This window comes from Thamnophis elegans, chromosome 9 (assembly GCF_009769535.1).
Source record: "Thamnophis elegans isolate rThaEle1 chromosome 9, rThaEle1.pri, whole genome shotgun sequence".
NCBI classification, from domain to species: domain Eukaryota; kingdom Metazoa; phylum Chordata; class Lepidosauria; order Squamata; family Colubridae; genus Thamnophis; species Thamnophis elegans.
In genome coordinates this window covers 49,120,344-49,138,056 of record NC_045549.1, presented here as the reverse complement: position 1 = coordinate 49,138,056, position 17,713 = coordinate 49,120,344, and the positions used below count along the sequence as shown (strand labels likewise).

Genomic DNA, 17,713 nt, shown 5'->3' with positions numbered 1-17,713 from the left:
GTGAGAAATTCCTTCCAAAATTTAGATGTAAATTGGACCCCCCGATCGGAGATAATACGGTCGGGCACTCCATGCAAACGGTAGATGTGGGAAATGAACAGTTTAGCCAATGCCTTGGTGGAAGGAATTTTGTGACAAGGCACGAAATGAACTTGCTTGGAAAACAAATCAGTGACCACCCATATAACGGTATGCCCCTGGCTTTCGGGAAGCTCAACAATAAAGTCCATAGAAATCTCTTTCCAAGGGGCAACTGGGCGAGCGACGGACTGGAGCAGTCCTTGCGGTTTCCCAGGTGGTTTCTTGGCGGCAGCGCAAATGGGGCAACTAGCCACGTAAAGTTCAATGTCCTTTTTTAAAGAGGGCCACCAGAATTGTCGCTTCACGAGATGTAAAGTTTTTACGAATCCAAAATGACCCGCCAATCTGGAGTCATGAGCGTGGCGAAGGACCACGAGGCGGAGGGACGCGGGGATGTATAATTTAGCACCAATCCACGGTAGATCGTCCCTCATGGTGCACTCGTCACGATGGTTCAGGAACCAGTCGTCGTGAGCAAGAGCTTTTTTAAGGTCAGAAAGTAGATCTTGAGGCACCTCTCTCTGTGCCTGGGTCTGTTGACGTGTGAGTACCGGAGCTGCCAGGAGTGGTTGGACGATAGTCAGTTTAGAGCAATTATATTGAGGTAATCTGGACAAAGCATCCGCCATGAAGTTCTTCCCTCCCGGGATATACTTTAGAGTGAAATTGAAACGGTTGAAATATTGGGCCCATCGCATTTGTTTGGGGGAGAGACGACGAGGCATCCGCAACGCTTCCAGGTTCTTGTGGTCAGTCCACACCTCAAATGGGTGTTTCGCGCCCTCTAGGAAATGGCGCCACGTAGCCAGGGCCCAACAGACCGCGAAAGCCTCCTTTTCCCAAACCGCCCAACGTCTCTCCGTGTCAGTGAGCTTTCGGGAGGTGTACGCGCAAGGTTGCAGGTTACCTTGGTCGTTGGTTTGCAGCAGAATGGCCCCTACGGCGACATCACTGGCATCAGCCTGGACGACGAAAGGCCGGTCTAGGTCAGGATGCTTAAGTACTGGTTCAGCGGCAAAAAGGCGTTTAAGTTTCTCGAATGCCGCCTGACATTCCATGTTCCAGTCCAAAGGCCTATTAGGTTTAGGTTTTGGATCGCCCTTAGTCTTGAGCAAATTAGTAATAGGAAGAGCAATCTTAGCAAAAGAGGGAATGAATTGACGGTAAAAATTAGCGAAACCCAAAAATTTTTGCAATTGTTTACGAGTTTTGGGTGCGTCCCATTCAGTGACCGCCCTCACTTTCTCAGGGTCCATCTCAATGCCATCTGGTGAGATGCGATAGCCAAGATAGTCAATTTTAGTTTGGTGAAACTCACATTTAGACAATTTGGCATAGAGGTCAGCGGCACGTAGTTTTTTCAAAACAGTGCGCACCAGAGCGACGTGTTGGTCATATGTGCGAGTATAGATAAGGATATCGTCCAAATATACGATAACTCCTTTATACAGGTGATCGTGCAAGATCTCATTAATAAGTTGCATGAAAACAGCAGGAGCCCCCTGTAGGCCAAAAGGCATAACCCGGAACTGGAAACAACCAAGAGGGCAGTTGAAAGCAGTCTTCCATTCGTCTCCTTCTTTTATGCGGACCCTATAGTAAGCTTCCCGGAGGTCCAATTTAGTAAAGATGCGGCCCTTCCCCAGCTGTGCCAATAAGTCTTTCATCAACGGGAGGGGGTAGAGGTTCTGAGTTGATACAGCGTTAAGATTTTTAAAATTACAGCATAGACGAAGAGAGCCATCTTTTTTTTCACGAAAAAGTACAGGGGCAGCCACTTTGGGGCGAGCCGGTTCAATGAAACCACGTTTCAAATTTTTGTCAATGAAAGAACGCATTTCCTCCATTTCCCTGGGAGACATGGAGTAGATCTGGGGTTTAGGGAGCTTAACCCCGGGTAAAATGTCTATGGAGCAGTCAGTAGGCCTGTGGGGGGGTAGATTGTCTGAAGATTTTTCGCTGAAGACTTCCTTAAGATCCCAATACTCTTTCGGAATTTTCTCCTCTCCTGCAATTCTCTCCTGCCCTCTAGCGGCCACTTCAGGAATGTCAGTTACAGGTTGTTCAGGAGAGTCCTCCCCCACTGGAGGCACCCTGGAGCGGACGCGTAAGCGGCCTGTGCGCCAATTTATGTGAGGGTTCCACTTCCGGAGCCAGGGGATGCCCAAAATGAGTGGCCTGTCCATGCCAGGCGCGACCACAAAGGAAATTAGTTCACTATGGGTACCCATTTTCATTTCCAAAGGCTCAGTAAAAAAATGGGCGGGGCCCCCCCCTGCAATAGAGCCGTCTATTTGGCAAAACACAATTGGGGTTTTCAAAGTGCGCAATTTGAGGCCCAATTTTTCCACCATGGCCAGATTGATCATGGATCGGGAACAGCCGGAGTCGAGCAAGGCCAGAAGGGTGGCAGGTGGTCCCTGGGGGGGTACTTTTAACTCAATGGGGATTAGCAGGGGCCCTTTGTTTGAACTCACCCAGTGAGGCGATGTGTCATCATCGGAATCTTCAGAAGAAGAGGAGTTGGCGTCCGCGTCTCCCTCTAATGGCTGGGCGAAAGGAGGGGGTTTGTTGTCCACAGCGAAGGCAGTTTCTTTTTTCTTCTTCTCTGAGACTCTGCCAGACTTTTCCTCACATTTGGGAGGGGGTTGAGCAGAGATGGGCAATTTAGCACGACATTCGGGGGCGGTGTGCCCCAATTTACCGCAACGGAAGCAGGTTAACGGTCTGGAGAGGCCTGAAGGGGGCCCCCTCCCTTCCCCCCGTCGTTTGAAGAGGGATTTCCTGGCAGGAGGGGGAGAAGACTTCGCAGCTTTCTCCTTTCGCTTCTTTCTTTCTTCTTTGGCATAACGGTGCCTGGTGAGGTCGAGCTCAGCGTCTGCAGCATGTTCAAACCAAGTGACCAAACGCCTGGGCAGGTTACGATTGACACATTGCTGGTAAATGTCTTCATCTAACCCCGAAGCAAATTTGTCCAGGAGTGCGTCCTCCCCCCAGCCTCTCATGTATTGCGACAGACATTGAAATTCCTGGATGTATTGGGCAACAGGTCTATCGTCTTGCTCAAGGGTTATAAATTTCAATTTGCTTCGTTTCTCTGTCAAAGGGTCATCAAAGCGTTGGCGGAAAGCCTCCATAAAGCGGTTGAAATCTCCCAAGAGGGGAGAACCAGACATATGCAAAGCCGTGGACCACGTGGCAGCTTCAGCATCTAAAGATAAGAGAACCATCCGGACTCTCATGCCATCAGTTTCAAAATCACGGCCATAAATCTCCATATAATTAAAGACCTGCATAATGAAAGAGGCCAGGGTAGCAGAATCACCGTTGAAACGCACAGGCAGGGGAGGGATTTTTGCCATTCGGTGCCGTCGGGGAGGAGGGGCCCCGGGTCCAGCAAAGCCTCTAGCCACAGGGGGTGAAGCAGGCCTAGGGGGAGGGGGTGAAGGCGCGCGTGGAGTTTGTTGACGCCAGCTTCTCCAGTCTCTTTCATCTTCCCCCCTTCTTTCCCCAAAATACCTTTGACCCCAATAATCAGGTAATTCACTCCTCTGGGGTTTTCTCACAGCTCCAGTCTCCAGCGCTGGTTGTCGGGGTTGCCTTTGAGTGATCCCTGCATTCCAGCTCACCTCTTCTTCTCTTTGCCCGACCGAAGTAGACCATCGAGGGGGAGGAAGGTCCGGCTGGCTGGAAATTTGCAGTTGAAATAAATCTTCATGAAGTGATAGGTCGGGGCCCTCTGGCTCGTGAAGCGAAAGTTCGGGAGGTCCGGCTTCGCTGGAATCCACGCCGCTAACGGCCCCTTCCGTATCTCTGATCGGTGAAGACATATCTCCCTTCACGGTAGACGTAAATCTCCTGGAAAGGGTTTAAAGTAGACTTTACTTCTTGTCAGCGTTACTCCATTCCATAATTAGGGAAGAAAACTAAGAGACTCCATGAGTTGGAAATTCAAAGTACTTTTACTAATTATAAATGGTAAGCAAGCAGTTGCGAAGCAAAGTCTACTTAATAAGGCGCGAAAGCGATTGATATATAGAATAGCCCATTCCCCACCCCTTAGGATCATAGCTCCAGGCCAATCATAAGTCCTTCAAGTGTCAGGTGTGAGATAACTTCAAAAAGACAGGCCAAAGATAGAATGTCGAGGCCGTTGATGCAGGCGGGAACACTCACGCATGCGCAATCCCAATATCTGGTACATCCTAGAACATTCCTCCAGCACATCAATTATCCCCTCCCAAATACCAGCCCCCCCCTTCCCGTTTCATGGCAGCTGAAGCAACAGCAAGGCAGAAGCTGACACAAAGGGTTATTTTTCCAATAAGATTTTTATGTTTCTCAAGTCTTCAACTTCTCATTAGACCTCTATACTATAACATAATACTTAATTCTTAATGTTTTACAGTATTCAGACATCATACTGTGTTTCCCCAAAAATAAGACAGGGTCTTATTCTCCCCCCCCAAAAAAATATGCACTTGGCCTTATTTTTGAGGTGCAGGAGGTGGTGAGCGTGGTCACCTCATGATTGCTACTGTGTTGCAATATTTTCGGGGAGAGCTTATTTGGGAGGGAAGGCTTATGTTAGCGCATCTGCTCAAAATCATGATTGAGCTTATTATCCGGGGAGGTCTTATTTTCGGGAAAACAGGGTAGCCTCACCACAACCTAAGGTAAGATAGGCAATTTAGTGCTCTCCAGATGACCTGAATTATAGTTCCTTGCTCTTGGTTATATTGGTTGGTCAAAATGCAAGTTGAAAATATGTGACCAATCACAAGGTTGTCTACTCCATCCTATATATCTTAGGAACATTAATTGTATAGCAATACGTATTGCAGTTCAGCAATAGAAAACTTACAGGTTTCTCATTCCTGATTGTATTCTTCAATTCCAAATTCCTTTAAGCATATATCTAGAAATAGATGACATGTAAGGCATGTAAGCATTCATTGCCTTGTTCTCACCCACTCTTATTTTTTTTCACTTAGTTTGCAAAAGATTAAATCTTAGTTTTTTGCTCAACAAGAATATGGTTAGCACAAGCCTCATAGATTAGAGAAACTAAGTATTTTTAATCTTTTCATTTTAAATTTGCATCTATTTTAATTACTATTGTAATAATGAAGAAATTGTATAGGAAGATTTTGTCAGTATTTGCTTTTTTGCTTTGTTTGGAAGAGATGAGTAACATGGGGGTGAGACATTTTGGTTGATGTTATAATGCTAATGTTTCTGAATTCTGGGGAGCCACCCAGTATATTAAAAAAACTCACATTGGAATAGCTTCAGTCAAGGCTCAAGCATGATGCCAACTAATTATTCTTGCAAATGTACAAATGAGCAATCTAATGTTCATATGAGTCAACAATAATCTAAATCAGTGTTTCTTAAACTTTTTGCTCTTAAGACATCTTCCCACTTTTTAACAATATGGAGCATCTTAAGAGCTTTTGTTGAATGGGTTTTATTTATAAATATTTACAATATTAAAAATTAAAATCACATTTGTACAATATTGAATGATGTTAAATTAACAATACTAAATCCATTAGATACGAATGTTATTGAAAATGATAATTTTTAACAAATAAAACAGAAGAGTGAAATTATTTTAAATTTTTACAAATATCTTCAGTACCTGGCATACATTTTGATTCTGTGGACCTCTGAGTCTTGGGAGATCCCCAGGCAGTGGGGGTCTTCTAAGCCAGTTCTGTAGGCATGGCTTGGTGGTCATGTGACCGGGTGGGCATGGCCAACTTGTAAAATGTGGTGAAACTCACTTAACAACACTTTTGCTTAGGAACCAAAATTTTGGCCTCAATTGTCATAAGTTCTCTTTCTTTCATTCTTTCTTGTCTTTCTCTCTCCCTTTCTTTTTCTTTTTCTTTATTTTTGTCTCCCTCTTTTCTCTCTCCCTTCCTTCCTTCCTTCCTTTTTCTTTATTCCTCTTTCTCTCTGTTTCTTTCTTTTTCTTTCTTTCTTGTCTCTACCCTTCCCCTTTTTATCTTTCTCTTTCTTCCTCTCTTTCCTTTTTTTACTTTATCTCTTTCTTGTCTCTCTTTCCCTCCCTCCCTTTCTCTTTCTTCCTTTCTTTCTCTTCCTTTCTCTCCCCTTCCTTCTCTGATTTGTTTTCCTCTCTTTTCCCTCTCTCTCCTCTGCCTCCAGCTCTTTCATTTCTCTCTCTCTCTCTTCTCTTTTTGATTTGTTTCCCTCTCTCTCTTTCATTCTCGGCCTCCAGCTCTTTCATTTCTTTCTGTCTCCTCTTCTGTCTCTGATTTGTTCCTCTCTTTTTCCTGTCCCTCATTTTCTCCCTCCAGCTTTCTTTTATTTTTCTCTCCCCCCCCTTCTCTCTGATTTATTTCCCTGTCTTTCTCTCCATCATTTTCTCATTTCTCTACCTCTCTCTATTTTTCTCCCCCTTTCTAGCTCTCATCTCTTTTGTGCATGCATATGTGCGCCAGCAAAATACTTTTCTGGGCCGGGATCGTGGCGGTGGGGATGGTGACTCCTTCCCACTGCCACCACTGCGCAGTGAGATGAGTAGCTCACTGTGCAGCGCAGGAGAGCCCTTCTGCACAGGAGACTCAGTGCCAGTGCCTTCATGTTGGCTCAGGAAGGAGGGGAATGGGGAGCAGCAGCAGTCATGGATGCAGCGCAGGAGAGCCCTGCACAAGGAGAGTCCTGGACAGTGCAGGAGAACTAGAGCTCACCTCCCTGCATCCGGTGGTGGTAGCTGCTGCTGCTCCATATTCCCCTCCTTCCTGAGCCAACATGAAGGGGACTACAGCTGGCGCTGAGCTGCCTGCAAGGGACGCAGAATCGTAAAGCAGCTGATCCCAGGCAGTGCAGAGAAAATGATAGGGGCGCTTCAGCCACACGGCTCTGCGGAGAGGCTCATACCTTCACAGGGCGGAGAGCAGATTGTGCAAATGGGTCAGCAGGGAACCGCAGGAGAGGGGTCAAAGCTGCAGGACCCAGCACATTGTTAAGGCTGAGGGCAGCTGGGCCTTGGTGGAGATGCAGCCCCTACTCAGGGGTTGAGTGAGGTGGGGGTGGCGCTCCAGGAGGGCAGGCGGTGCACACGTGCAGCAGCCCTGGGACATCCGCCTGGCGCCTTCCTTCCCAGAGCACCATCGCCATTGCTGCTGCCCTTCTCAGCCTCAGAACACTCGCTGCATCTCCACCAAGGGCTGCCTACCCACCCTCTGGCCAGGCCAGGCTGGACACCGATCTCAGAAGGCAAGTGGGTGTTTGGGACCTCTGGGAAGGCAGGCAAGCATGGCAGGGCTGTGGGGAAGGGAGTAGGTTGCTCCCTTTCCACGTGGCCTTCTGCTTGCCTGCCTTCGCAAGCTGGCCATGGGTATACTGGGAAGACCACGTAGAAGGCATGCAAGCATGGCAGGGTTGTGGGACGCGGGACACAGGAAAGGGAGGAGGCTTGGACAGTGGAAAGCAGACACCGACAAGCGAGCAGCGACTGGTGTACCCATTCAGTCCCTACTGGTTTGGTGACCCAGGACCAATGTCCGCTACTGGTTCTCTCGAACCGGTCCAAACCGGTAGGATTTCACCCCTGCTCCCAGGGGTTTCTTGCGTCCCACTTAAGAAACACTGATCTAAATGAAGGAAAATTTAGAAATGAAGAAATTGAAGAACAGGAAAAAATAGATGGAACTAATGGAGAGAACCAACCTAGAAATGAGAAATTTCCTAACAACAAAATGAAATAAAGATGAATATCACTTGACTTAACAATAAATCTTGCTAAGTAAAGATGAGTCATACTCTTGTGAGATTGATGCCCATAAAAATACAAAAAATAAATAAGTGATTTAGTGTTAGCTGACAAAAAGATTTGGAATTAGGTAGTATCTCTTCAAAGTATGTCAACTTGTCCTCAGGTGTAAGAAATACTGGGATTTTTTTCCTTTAAAAATTACCACAATTACCTTTTAATGTTTATTCAATTGTTCTTGCCACCCAATTTCTTCAATTAAATTAGTCCAGTTTCAACAAAAAATATAAAAATGTAGGCACTGTATTGTGATCCTTACAAAACTAAAATCTTGACAAGTAAAATATTTTCAAACGCAAAAAGAAAAAGAGGAAAAGCTGAAACTGAAGGGCTTCGGTTTAATTCCAACAGGTGCTGATTTAACAAAGAATACTAACTGCAATTTGGAGGGCTTAATAGTTTAAACGAATTACAAACATATGGGAAAATACAAAGATAAGATACCAAGACCTGCAGGATCCCTTGACGTGAAAGGTGGGGGCATGGATAGATTTAAGAGTCCATGAACCTGGGGAAAAACATTACAACTTTATTTCCAACAATATCCAACTAAAATGTAACATTTTTAATAAGTTCATTTTCTTACTCAAGCTAAACAGGATCACAAAAATCTTAAAAATTAATTTAAACTGGCTTATCTTTTGAAGACAATCACTACTTCACTTAACCTCAAACACTGGAACCATCAAAAATATTGGAGGGAGAGACCATGTAATTCTCGAATTATTGACTAACACGAGTTGAATATACGTGGAAGAGAACGATTGCTGCAGAAAAATAAGAATGAAAGATTTTCCAATGAGTGTCTTCAGTTTTTTTTCTCAGACAATATAGCATTTTTTCAGTTCCACTCTCCAGCATACTACTATCATACTGTTGCCTGCATCCCACCAACTAGGAGATGTATTCAGTGTACTTACCCACACTGAGAATACATATAGGAAACATAAAGAGAGTCAGGTCATAAAGGAAACAATAGAGTTAAAGATGGCAAGAATAATAAATAGACTTTTTATTATTGGCTAATGGGTAATAAGTAATGTTAACACAATTCCTATTTTAGTTCTTCAACAAAACAGATAGCCCTCACTTAACGACTATGATTGGGACTGGCAATCCGATTGCTAAGTGATGTGTTTATTAAGTGAAAAATATGACGGTGTCATACTTTCATCAATTCTGCTGCAGTTATTATACATGACATATAACTACAGCTTGTAAATTATTGCTAGGTGTGTTGTAAGGGTCAGGTTTGAAGCTTGAGATTGATTGAAACTTTGTCAGGAATACTTTGCATAAACTCCAAAACCAGACAAATTGCATATGACTACATGCTATTTAAAATTGCAAAGCCTAGGTGGCATACAAATGTGAGTGAACAAGAGTCTTTGAGGAATTCTGGGACTTGAAGACTGCCAGGTTATTGGACAAGATTAAATGTCTGTTACTGCCAAAGGAGAAAAAAAAAAAAGCATCTAGGGCAGTGGTTCTCAACCTTCTCAATGTCGCGACTCTTTAATATAGTTCCTCATGTTGTGGTGGCCCCCAACCATAAAATTATTTTCATTGCTACTTCATAACTGTAATTTTGCTACTATTATGAATTGTTAAGCCTGGTTCACTTAACAACAGTGTTACTAACTTAACTTACAGTGATCCACTTGACAGATGTGGCAAGAAAAATGGTAAAACGGGGCAAAACCCACAACAAACCTCTCACTTAGCAACATAAATGTTGGGCTGAAGTGTGGGCTGGTAAGTCGAGGACTACCTGTATGTTAGACGTGAACAAAATCAGGCCAAGAGGCAAAGGATCTCCTTTTGTCCCTATTCCAACAGGGCAATATTTGCTTGTTAAGGATGTCAGAGAGATCCCTGCCGGATCTCTCACCAGCGGGGCAGCATTGGAAACCAACTGTTTACGGTGCAGAGGCTGTCGCTGCAAAATGTCTTCCTTTCCACACCGAGGTTGGAGAATGCTCCCGTTGGCTAACATCATGTGAATTAATTCCCCTCTCCAGTTATTGACTCTAGGCCCTAGAGGTCTTAGGCAACCCCTGTGAAAGGATTGTTCGACCCCCAAAGGGTCGTGACCCACAGGTTGAGAACCGCTGATCCAGGGTACCACAGACCAATCACTTTTATGTAGATACTAGGAAGAGTAAAGCATAAAAAGATAAGCTATAAGTTTTAGGAAAGTAAAGGTAAAAGTTTCCCTGTCTGTCATGTTATACTCTAGGGCAGAGTGCTCATCTCCGTGTCTTGGCTGAGGGAGCCACCAGTATCTGAAGACAATTTCTGTAGTCATGTGCCCAGCATAGCTATATGCCAAAGGCACACAGAATGCTATCATCTTCCCACTGAAGTGATACCTATTAATCTACCTGCATTTGCATGTTTTCGCACTGCTAGTGGGCATAAATCTTATGAAAACAGTGTTTAATTCCCAGAAATCAGACTGGATTTGTAAAGTTAGACTTAGATTTATGTTTTGATAATTTCGATAATGGATTTTGGAATAATAGAATGCAGTAGGTATATGTTGGCTTTACCAAAGCATTTGACAACGTAAGCTAGTTTAGTGTTGGCTGGTCAGCATGAAATTAAGTAGTTACATAGCTAGGTTGAACATTATGCTCAAAGAGTGCTCATGAATGGCTTCTCATAAAACTGGAGAGAAGTAAAGTGTTTGGAAGAATAAATTCTAGTTTCTCCATATTAATAACATGGATGAAACAATTGAAAAGGAATGCTTACTGAATTTGCAGGTAAAACAAAATGAACTGAGGTACCTAATAACATAAAGAAACAAAGTGCAAAATATGTTTGAAAGGCTAGAGCAGGGGTGTCAAACTCACGGCCCGCAGGTTGGATGTGTCACGTGCTGACTATGCCCACTCCTAAGGTGACCAGATTTTCAGATTGGTAAAGAGGGACACCTTTGACCGGAGCAACAAAAATTTTCATACAATGCAAAAATAGTATTGTAATATTTTTTTTTATTTCAACATAACTACAATTTACAAATATAAATTGTAACTGTTGCCAAACATCAAAACTTTGATCACGTGACCATGAGGATGCTGCAACGGTCGCTAAGTGTGAAAATGGTCACTAAGTGTGAAAAATGGTCATCAGTCACTTTTTTCAATGCCATTGTAACTTTGGTCACTAAACCCATTATACCACCTTTCTTGCCACAGTTCTTAAGTGAATAACTGCAGCTGATAAGTTAGTAACATAAGTGAATCTGGTTTCCCCATTTGACTTTGTCAAAAGGTCATAAAAAGCAATTACATGACCCCAGGACACTGAAACCATCATAAATACGAATTTGTTGCCAAACATCAAAATTTTGATCGCGTGACCATGAGGATGCTGAAACGGTCGCTAAGTGTGAAAATGGTTGCTAAGTGTGAAAAATGGTCATCAGTCACTTTTTTCAATGCCATTGTAACTTTGGTCACTATACCACCTTTCTTGCCACAGTTCTTAAGTGAATAACTGCAGCTGGTATTTTGTATTTTGTATAGAATCTTTTTTTAAATAGTCTAAGACAATTTAAAAAAAGAACCCACACAGAATAAATTGAAGTGAAACATTTCAAACTGTTCCACACAGAATAAATTTAAGTAAAACTATTTTTAAAAATTCTATGCACAATATATTTCAAAATATTGTGCATAGAATTTTTAAAAATGGTTTCACTTCAATTTATTTTGGATAGAATCTTTTTTAAATAGTCTAAGACAATTTAAAAAAAGAATCCACACAGAATAAAACTATTTTAAAGAATCCTATGCACAATTAATATTATTTTAAAATACATTAAAAAAATAAAATACCAGCAGGCTTGCACTCCAAGTCAATCCAGAATGATGTAGATGTTAATACAATGAACTGAGCAAATTAAAATGGTGAAATTAGTCAGAGAAATATTTTTCAAAGAAACTTTGCCACCATTTTTCCCACACGAGCCAAACTCCAACCTCTGTGCCCCTCCCCTCTGGAAAATCCAAGAAGGAACACTCGCGACTTCTCTAGCCAAGTATTTCCTGGAACTCTATGGTACTGGGGCATTTTTTCTTATAAAATGAGGTAAAAGGGCAGGGGGGGGTCCGTTTTGTTGCTTTAACGTTTTAATATCTTCAATGAAAGTACTGAGACAGAGAGAGGGTTTAGACAGGGTGTCTTTTGTCTTGCCCGGTTAGAATTTCTTAAGCAAATCCACTGGGCTTTCAACATGAAGCCAGAAAATCGGGACTTTTTAAAAACGCCCCGGGACACGGGACAAATTGTTAGAAATCGTGACTGTCCCACCAAAATCGGGACGTCTGGTCACCTTACCCACCCCTATTTTAGCAAAAAGGAAAAAAGTCATGATACGTCACGTGATGAGGCAAATTTGACACCCCTGGGCTAGAGAAATGGGCTAAAATATGAAAAGCAAATGTTAACACAACAAAACCAAATGCACAGGTATAGCACAGGGCAGGGATGTCAAACTGGCGGCCTGCAGACCAGATGCATCATGCGCAGGCCACGCCCACCCCACTTCCACGATGGGAAAATGTCACATGACGGCAATGTGACGCTGCAAATTTCACACCTATTGCATAGGGAATACCTGATCTGGAAATGCTGCTTGTAAATAAGTTGGAATAATTAATTGCAAACTATAATCACCAAAGTATTTAAGCTCTTTTCATATATATCACTGCCCTATATCACGTTCCTCATGTTCTATTCCTATTTTGATTTTTCAAACCCAAATATAGGACCTTGTGGCTTACTTTTTTCTGGTTCAAATTCCCCTTGCTGGTTCTACCAATTTGTCAAGTTATTTTCTACCTTATGTATCTAAGTTCTCTGAAATGTGAAAAATTACATCTTCTAACCTCTCACCAAGGTCATTTATATGTTGAATAGCATGGAGCCAACAATGAAACTTGGTGATAGAACTGACATTTTCTGCAGCTTATCATAGAACCATTGTAGCAAGACAAAGGATAATGGATTTAGGTTAGAGAAAGATACAGTCTAACTGAATGTAAGGGGGGGGGAGTTTTCAGAGTAAGAGTAAGAATCAATTACTTAGAAATATGCTGGAGTCCACTTGTTGGGTTATGCTCGGGTGGAGGATAGAGCCAAATGCTTTAATTTGGAGTTTTGCAGAGCAGAATGTTGCATCTGATGGGTCTAAATGACCTTTCTAAGAATTACCTTATGGGGGTCTAAATATTCTCTTTGCTAGAACCCAACTCCTTGATATGGTAACAGGAAGTGGACATTATATTTATACCTTGTTTTAATAAAGTGGAAATGATCCGACTTACTCTTCAAGTCAGGGTCTTTATACAATGGCTCATGATCAGCATTTTCAATTAGGCTCCAGTGTTTGTTAAACTAGCTCGCAAAATTCCGGGAGAAAAGTTGGCCGTACTGCGAAACTCTTTTAAGGAAAGCTTTTAATTAAGGGTTTACGTCATAACATTGAGCGCGTCACTTTAACAGGCAGCAAAGAAACCCGCGGAAGGCAAGTAGCGCGCCGGGCCGGCCAGGCATGCTCCGAGGGCCGCCGAGGAGGAGGAAGAGGAGGTGGAGGCGGAGTTGCAGAGAGCCCACTGGGCCGGAGGCGGGCGGCCGCCACACGTGTAGCTGGGAGAAGGCGGGCCGGGCGGGGAGGCGCTGTACCTGCGGCCGGTCGGGCGGGAGCGGTTCTGGCGGAGCTGGAAGTCGCGCTCGACCAGCAGGGCGGCTGCGGCGGGCTCTGTCCCGCGCTCATGGCCGGCCCAAGTTGGCGGCGGTGCTCGCCGTTGCTGAGGCGCTGAGCGGCTCCCCTTAAATCTCCTCCGGCGCCGACATGCCGCGCAGGCTGGATAAATTTTTGCAAATCGCCCCGCATTCCTTGGCTATCGTGCTGAGCCCCTGCGGCGGGGATGAAGCCGCGCCGCCCGAACAAGCAACCCGAGCGCAGCGAGAAGGCGACGCCGGCGGGGAAGCGGGACGGGGAAGCCGGGCGGAAGGCGAGCCCGCGGCGGACAGCGAGCTGGGGCGGCACCACATCGGCTACGAGATCTTCGCCGACTTCAAGCAGGGCAACATGCAGCACTTCTGGAACCAGAAGGTGACCGCGGCCGTGGCCGAGACCTTCTTCTTAGGCTGGATCGACGAGCAGGTGCTGCTGATCCAGGGCAAGGAGGAGCACCTGGAGGCGCTGCGCGAGGGTTGGATGCGCAGGGCTCTCAAACCCCCCGCCGGCTTCCAGATCAAATGCCTGGGTAAGAGCGCGCCGAGTCGGAGGCGGCGTCGGGACAAGCCGGGGCAGGACAGGGGGAGCAGCAGCTGCGTCCCCGTGGAGAGGCGCCGCTCGCTTCCCTGCGCCGGGGGCGCTAACGTTTCCAGCTGCCGTTGGAGGCAACCGCCGCGCTCCTTCCTGACCTGTGGGAGGAAGGCGCTCCGGCTGGCTCGGCCTGGTTTCCTCCTCCATGTAACGCTTCTCACCTTTGCGCCGGCTGCCCTGAGCTTCCGTGGCTCTCTGTGGACGGGGGAGGCTTTTGGCGGATGCGGTACTGTACGCGCACACTTCGTGCTCTGAAGGGAATAGGGGCCGTTGCAACTTTTTAACCTTTTAGCCATCACACTTAGTCCGAACTCTCTCCCACTTTTGTCCGCCCCCCTTCCACCTTCAGCAGAAAGTATAACTTAAGGGGGGTTTCGGCAGGTCTTGTAGCTCTTCGCCTGTCAAGCTTGTCTTTAGCTAACACTTTAATTTAGAGGTCTTCAAACTTGGCAACTTTAAGATTTGCGGACTTGAACTCATAGAATTCTCCAGCCAGCAGCGACTGGAGAATTCTGTGAGTTAAGTCCGCAAGTCTTAAAGTTGCCAAGTTTGGGGGGGCCCTGCTTTAATTGAATGCTTGGCAAATTACACACACACACACTCACACACTTTTGTGGCCTGTTTCCAACCCCTTTCAACCCCCTGCATCAGTAATATCTAAGATGAAAGCTGACTTTTTGCATTAGGACAATCTGGAATAGTGAAATTGCATCCTGAGCTTGTGTTTGTAAAGGTAGATAGGATGGTAGATAGGAGCGTGGCACCTGAGTGCCATCCGGATTTGGAAATTTCATTTGTTTTATTTTGTAATGAGATAACGCTGACTTCTTTGCAAAACCCCTATTTATAAAAGGTTTAATTTGTATACCAGGTTTCATAAGTATTTTTCTCAGGTTGTCCCAGAAAACGTTACATTTGTAGTATTTTATGTTGCCCAATTTTTTTTTAAGCATGGTGTGCACGTTATGGTATAATTTCAGGAGCCGTAGGCAAGATTGAGAAGGTGGGAAAACATCTTGGAAGAACGCATTAGCTAACTGGATTATTGCCAAGAAAAGCACATGAAATGTGTCCATGTAATTCCGGAGTTCAGCTCAGATAATAGACTTATCTTTTCTTTCTTGTCTAACTTGCTAGCTTGGTTCTGTGAGTGAAACAGAATAAATGGCTGAGAATTCTGATTAAAAAAAATTAGCAGTCACTGGGCATTTTTGCATTGAATAGGTTTGAAGTTATAGTCTGGTATAAATTATCTTGACTAACAGAAATGCTGACTTCTGAGTACATTTTTTTAGGATTGTATTGTGAATAGAACAACGACCATAATTCTCTCCCCCCCCCTCCCAGTACCCTTTTTAAAGTAATTTGGCATGAAGATGACTGAACAGATTTAGTTTCAGCTGCTTACAACTTCTATTGTTATGCCTAACAGCATATTGGTATTTGAATTTCTCTAATTAACCAAAGTAGGGATATTGAATTAATAGTAAATGTCTTGATTCACCTCTTTGGGATGTAGAGTCAACAGTCCAAGTTAATATACTTTTTTTATTTATGATCAGTTGGAGACACTACACTACAGCTAATCCTCACTTAAGAACCCTAATTGAACCTGACATCTCTGCCTCTAACCAAAGTGATATCTAAGTAGGAAATAATTTGATAGCAGCTGTGCTTTCTGTCTGGAAAGAAACAAGACTCATCAGTTTCACACCTTTGGTTTTTGTTTGCCTCCTAACCACTTCATCTCTCTTGGAATACTTGAGATCCTTTTTGTTATCTTGTACACATTGAAAGTATTGCGATCATACCACCAGTCCAAGGTTGGAAGCTGCCAGGGCCCTACACAAACAGCTAACTCTCTTGAAATCTCTTTCTCTCCAATCTCTTTGCTCTGCAAAGTGGGAGGGGTAGAGAAAGAGAAAAAACAAATGATTTCCATAGGCAATCTCTCCTTTGCCTGATCTTTTTTCACTACCACTATTCCATTGCTTTCAGCGTGCTGAACAACAAACAACTTAGTCTCTTGCAATCTCTTCCTCTCCAGTCTCTCTGCTCTGTAGGAGGGGAAAAAGAAAAGAACCATAGAGGACAAGATGAACTGACTGTAATAATGATCATTTGACTGAGGAAAGCAGTGAAGGTTGTAAATGGGCTGTAAAGTTATTTTTTTCAGCCCCCCCCCCCTACATTGAATAGTTGGTACAGCCTTTTAATGGAGACTACCTGGAGAGTTTTCTTGGTAAAATTTCAAAAGTAGCTTACTCTTGCCTTTTCCTAGGGCTGGGGAAGAGTCATTGGGCTAGTCATTGGGCCTTCCAGTAGTCTGCTACTAGTTTGTCATTTTTTATTACCATAAGGGCTCTATTTGATGAGGACCAAAATTGTATGGGGTATATCTGGTTTGTGCTCTTATCTCATTCTAATTAAAGTTTTTGGCACTTGTGCCTGTAGAAGCTCTGTAGAAGTGTTGTATGCGTTGAGTAATATATTGTATATATTAAACCTTTATATTGCTGTAAGACATTTATGCTTTCATTTAAAAGAATTGTAAAGATACATGTGCACACACACATGGCAATAAGAAATAGGTGGACATACTTTTAATGCTAGGAAGTTTGTGAAATTTAAATTTAAAGACATTTCTGTAGAGAACTAGTCATAGGCTCAAAGATTTTGACTAAATATGTTAGTCAGTGCTCAACAATTGTTACTTTTAGCCAACAGTTTCTTTTTGACTTCTGTCTCCACAAAGGCACAGTAAGAAACTTTATAGTAAGTGTCGTTAGCAATTCTCTAATCTTCAACACTAAATATAGGAACATGACTTATCCTATCTTCCTTTATGGGCTGAGGTAAATACAAAAAAACACAAGGTGGTGGTGGTGGTGATGATGATGATATCTCTCCACATCTTCTGATCTTACACTATTTGAATTTTTCTATACTTTGGCTGATGTCTGTTTTGATGGTAAACACAAGATATGCCTCCTGTAAGTTGTTTTTTCTGGCTGTTGGATTTACATATCTGATTGACCCTCTGCCACCTGCATTTATTACAACAATGATTGTTGACATAATGACCTTTCTAATATGGAAGTCAGACAATAAGAAATCTATAGAGAGATCTAACATGCACAGGCAGAACAAATTCCTTGGTATCAAGTCATGTAACGTAGAATTGTCTTGTCTGAATGGTTGAGGCTCGTTGGAAGCTCAGCTCCATCATATAAATTGAATTTGAGCCTTTTAATGGGTTACATAGGAAACATATCCCATGTCTCTGAGATATTCTGCTTCTCTTTAGTCTTGTCACAAATACATCTCGTAGTTGTTCTTTATTAGTAAAGCATCCTATTTCCTTCAGTACTTGGCATATTTATTTTAGACTTGCAAGAAGAGTCATGTTAAATATCTGATATAAAATACTAACAGTGGAATAGTTCTATTTCTTCAATTTATTTTTGGAAGGTGCTGACTTTTAT

The 17,713-nt window shown here is 43.6% G+C and overlaps 1 protein-coding gene across 1 annotated transcript in view; it reads left to right on the top strand.

Annotated features, from left to right (window-relative positions):
• Positions 1-13,289: 13,289 nt before the first annotated feature.
• The window catches only part of STOX2 (storkhead box 2), a 161,320-nt gene continuing 156,896 nt past the window's right edge, over positions 13,290-17,713 (top strand). The window contains exon 1 of the mRNA XM_032223964.1: positions 13,290-14,166. Coding sequence (XP_032079855.1) covers positions 13,749-14,166 — 418 coding nt within the window. The 5' untranslated portion in view covers positions 13,290-13,748. The remainder of the gene's footprint in view (positions 14,167-17,713) is intronic.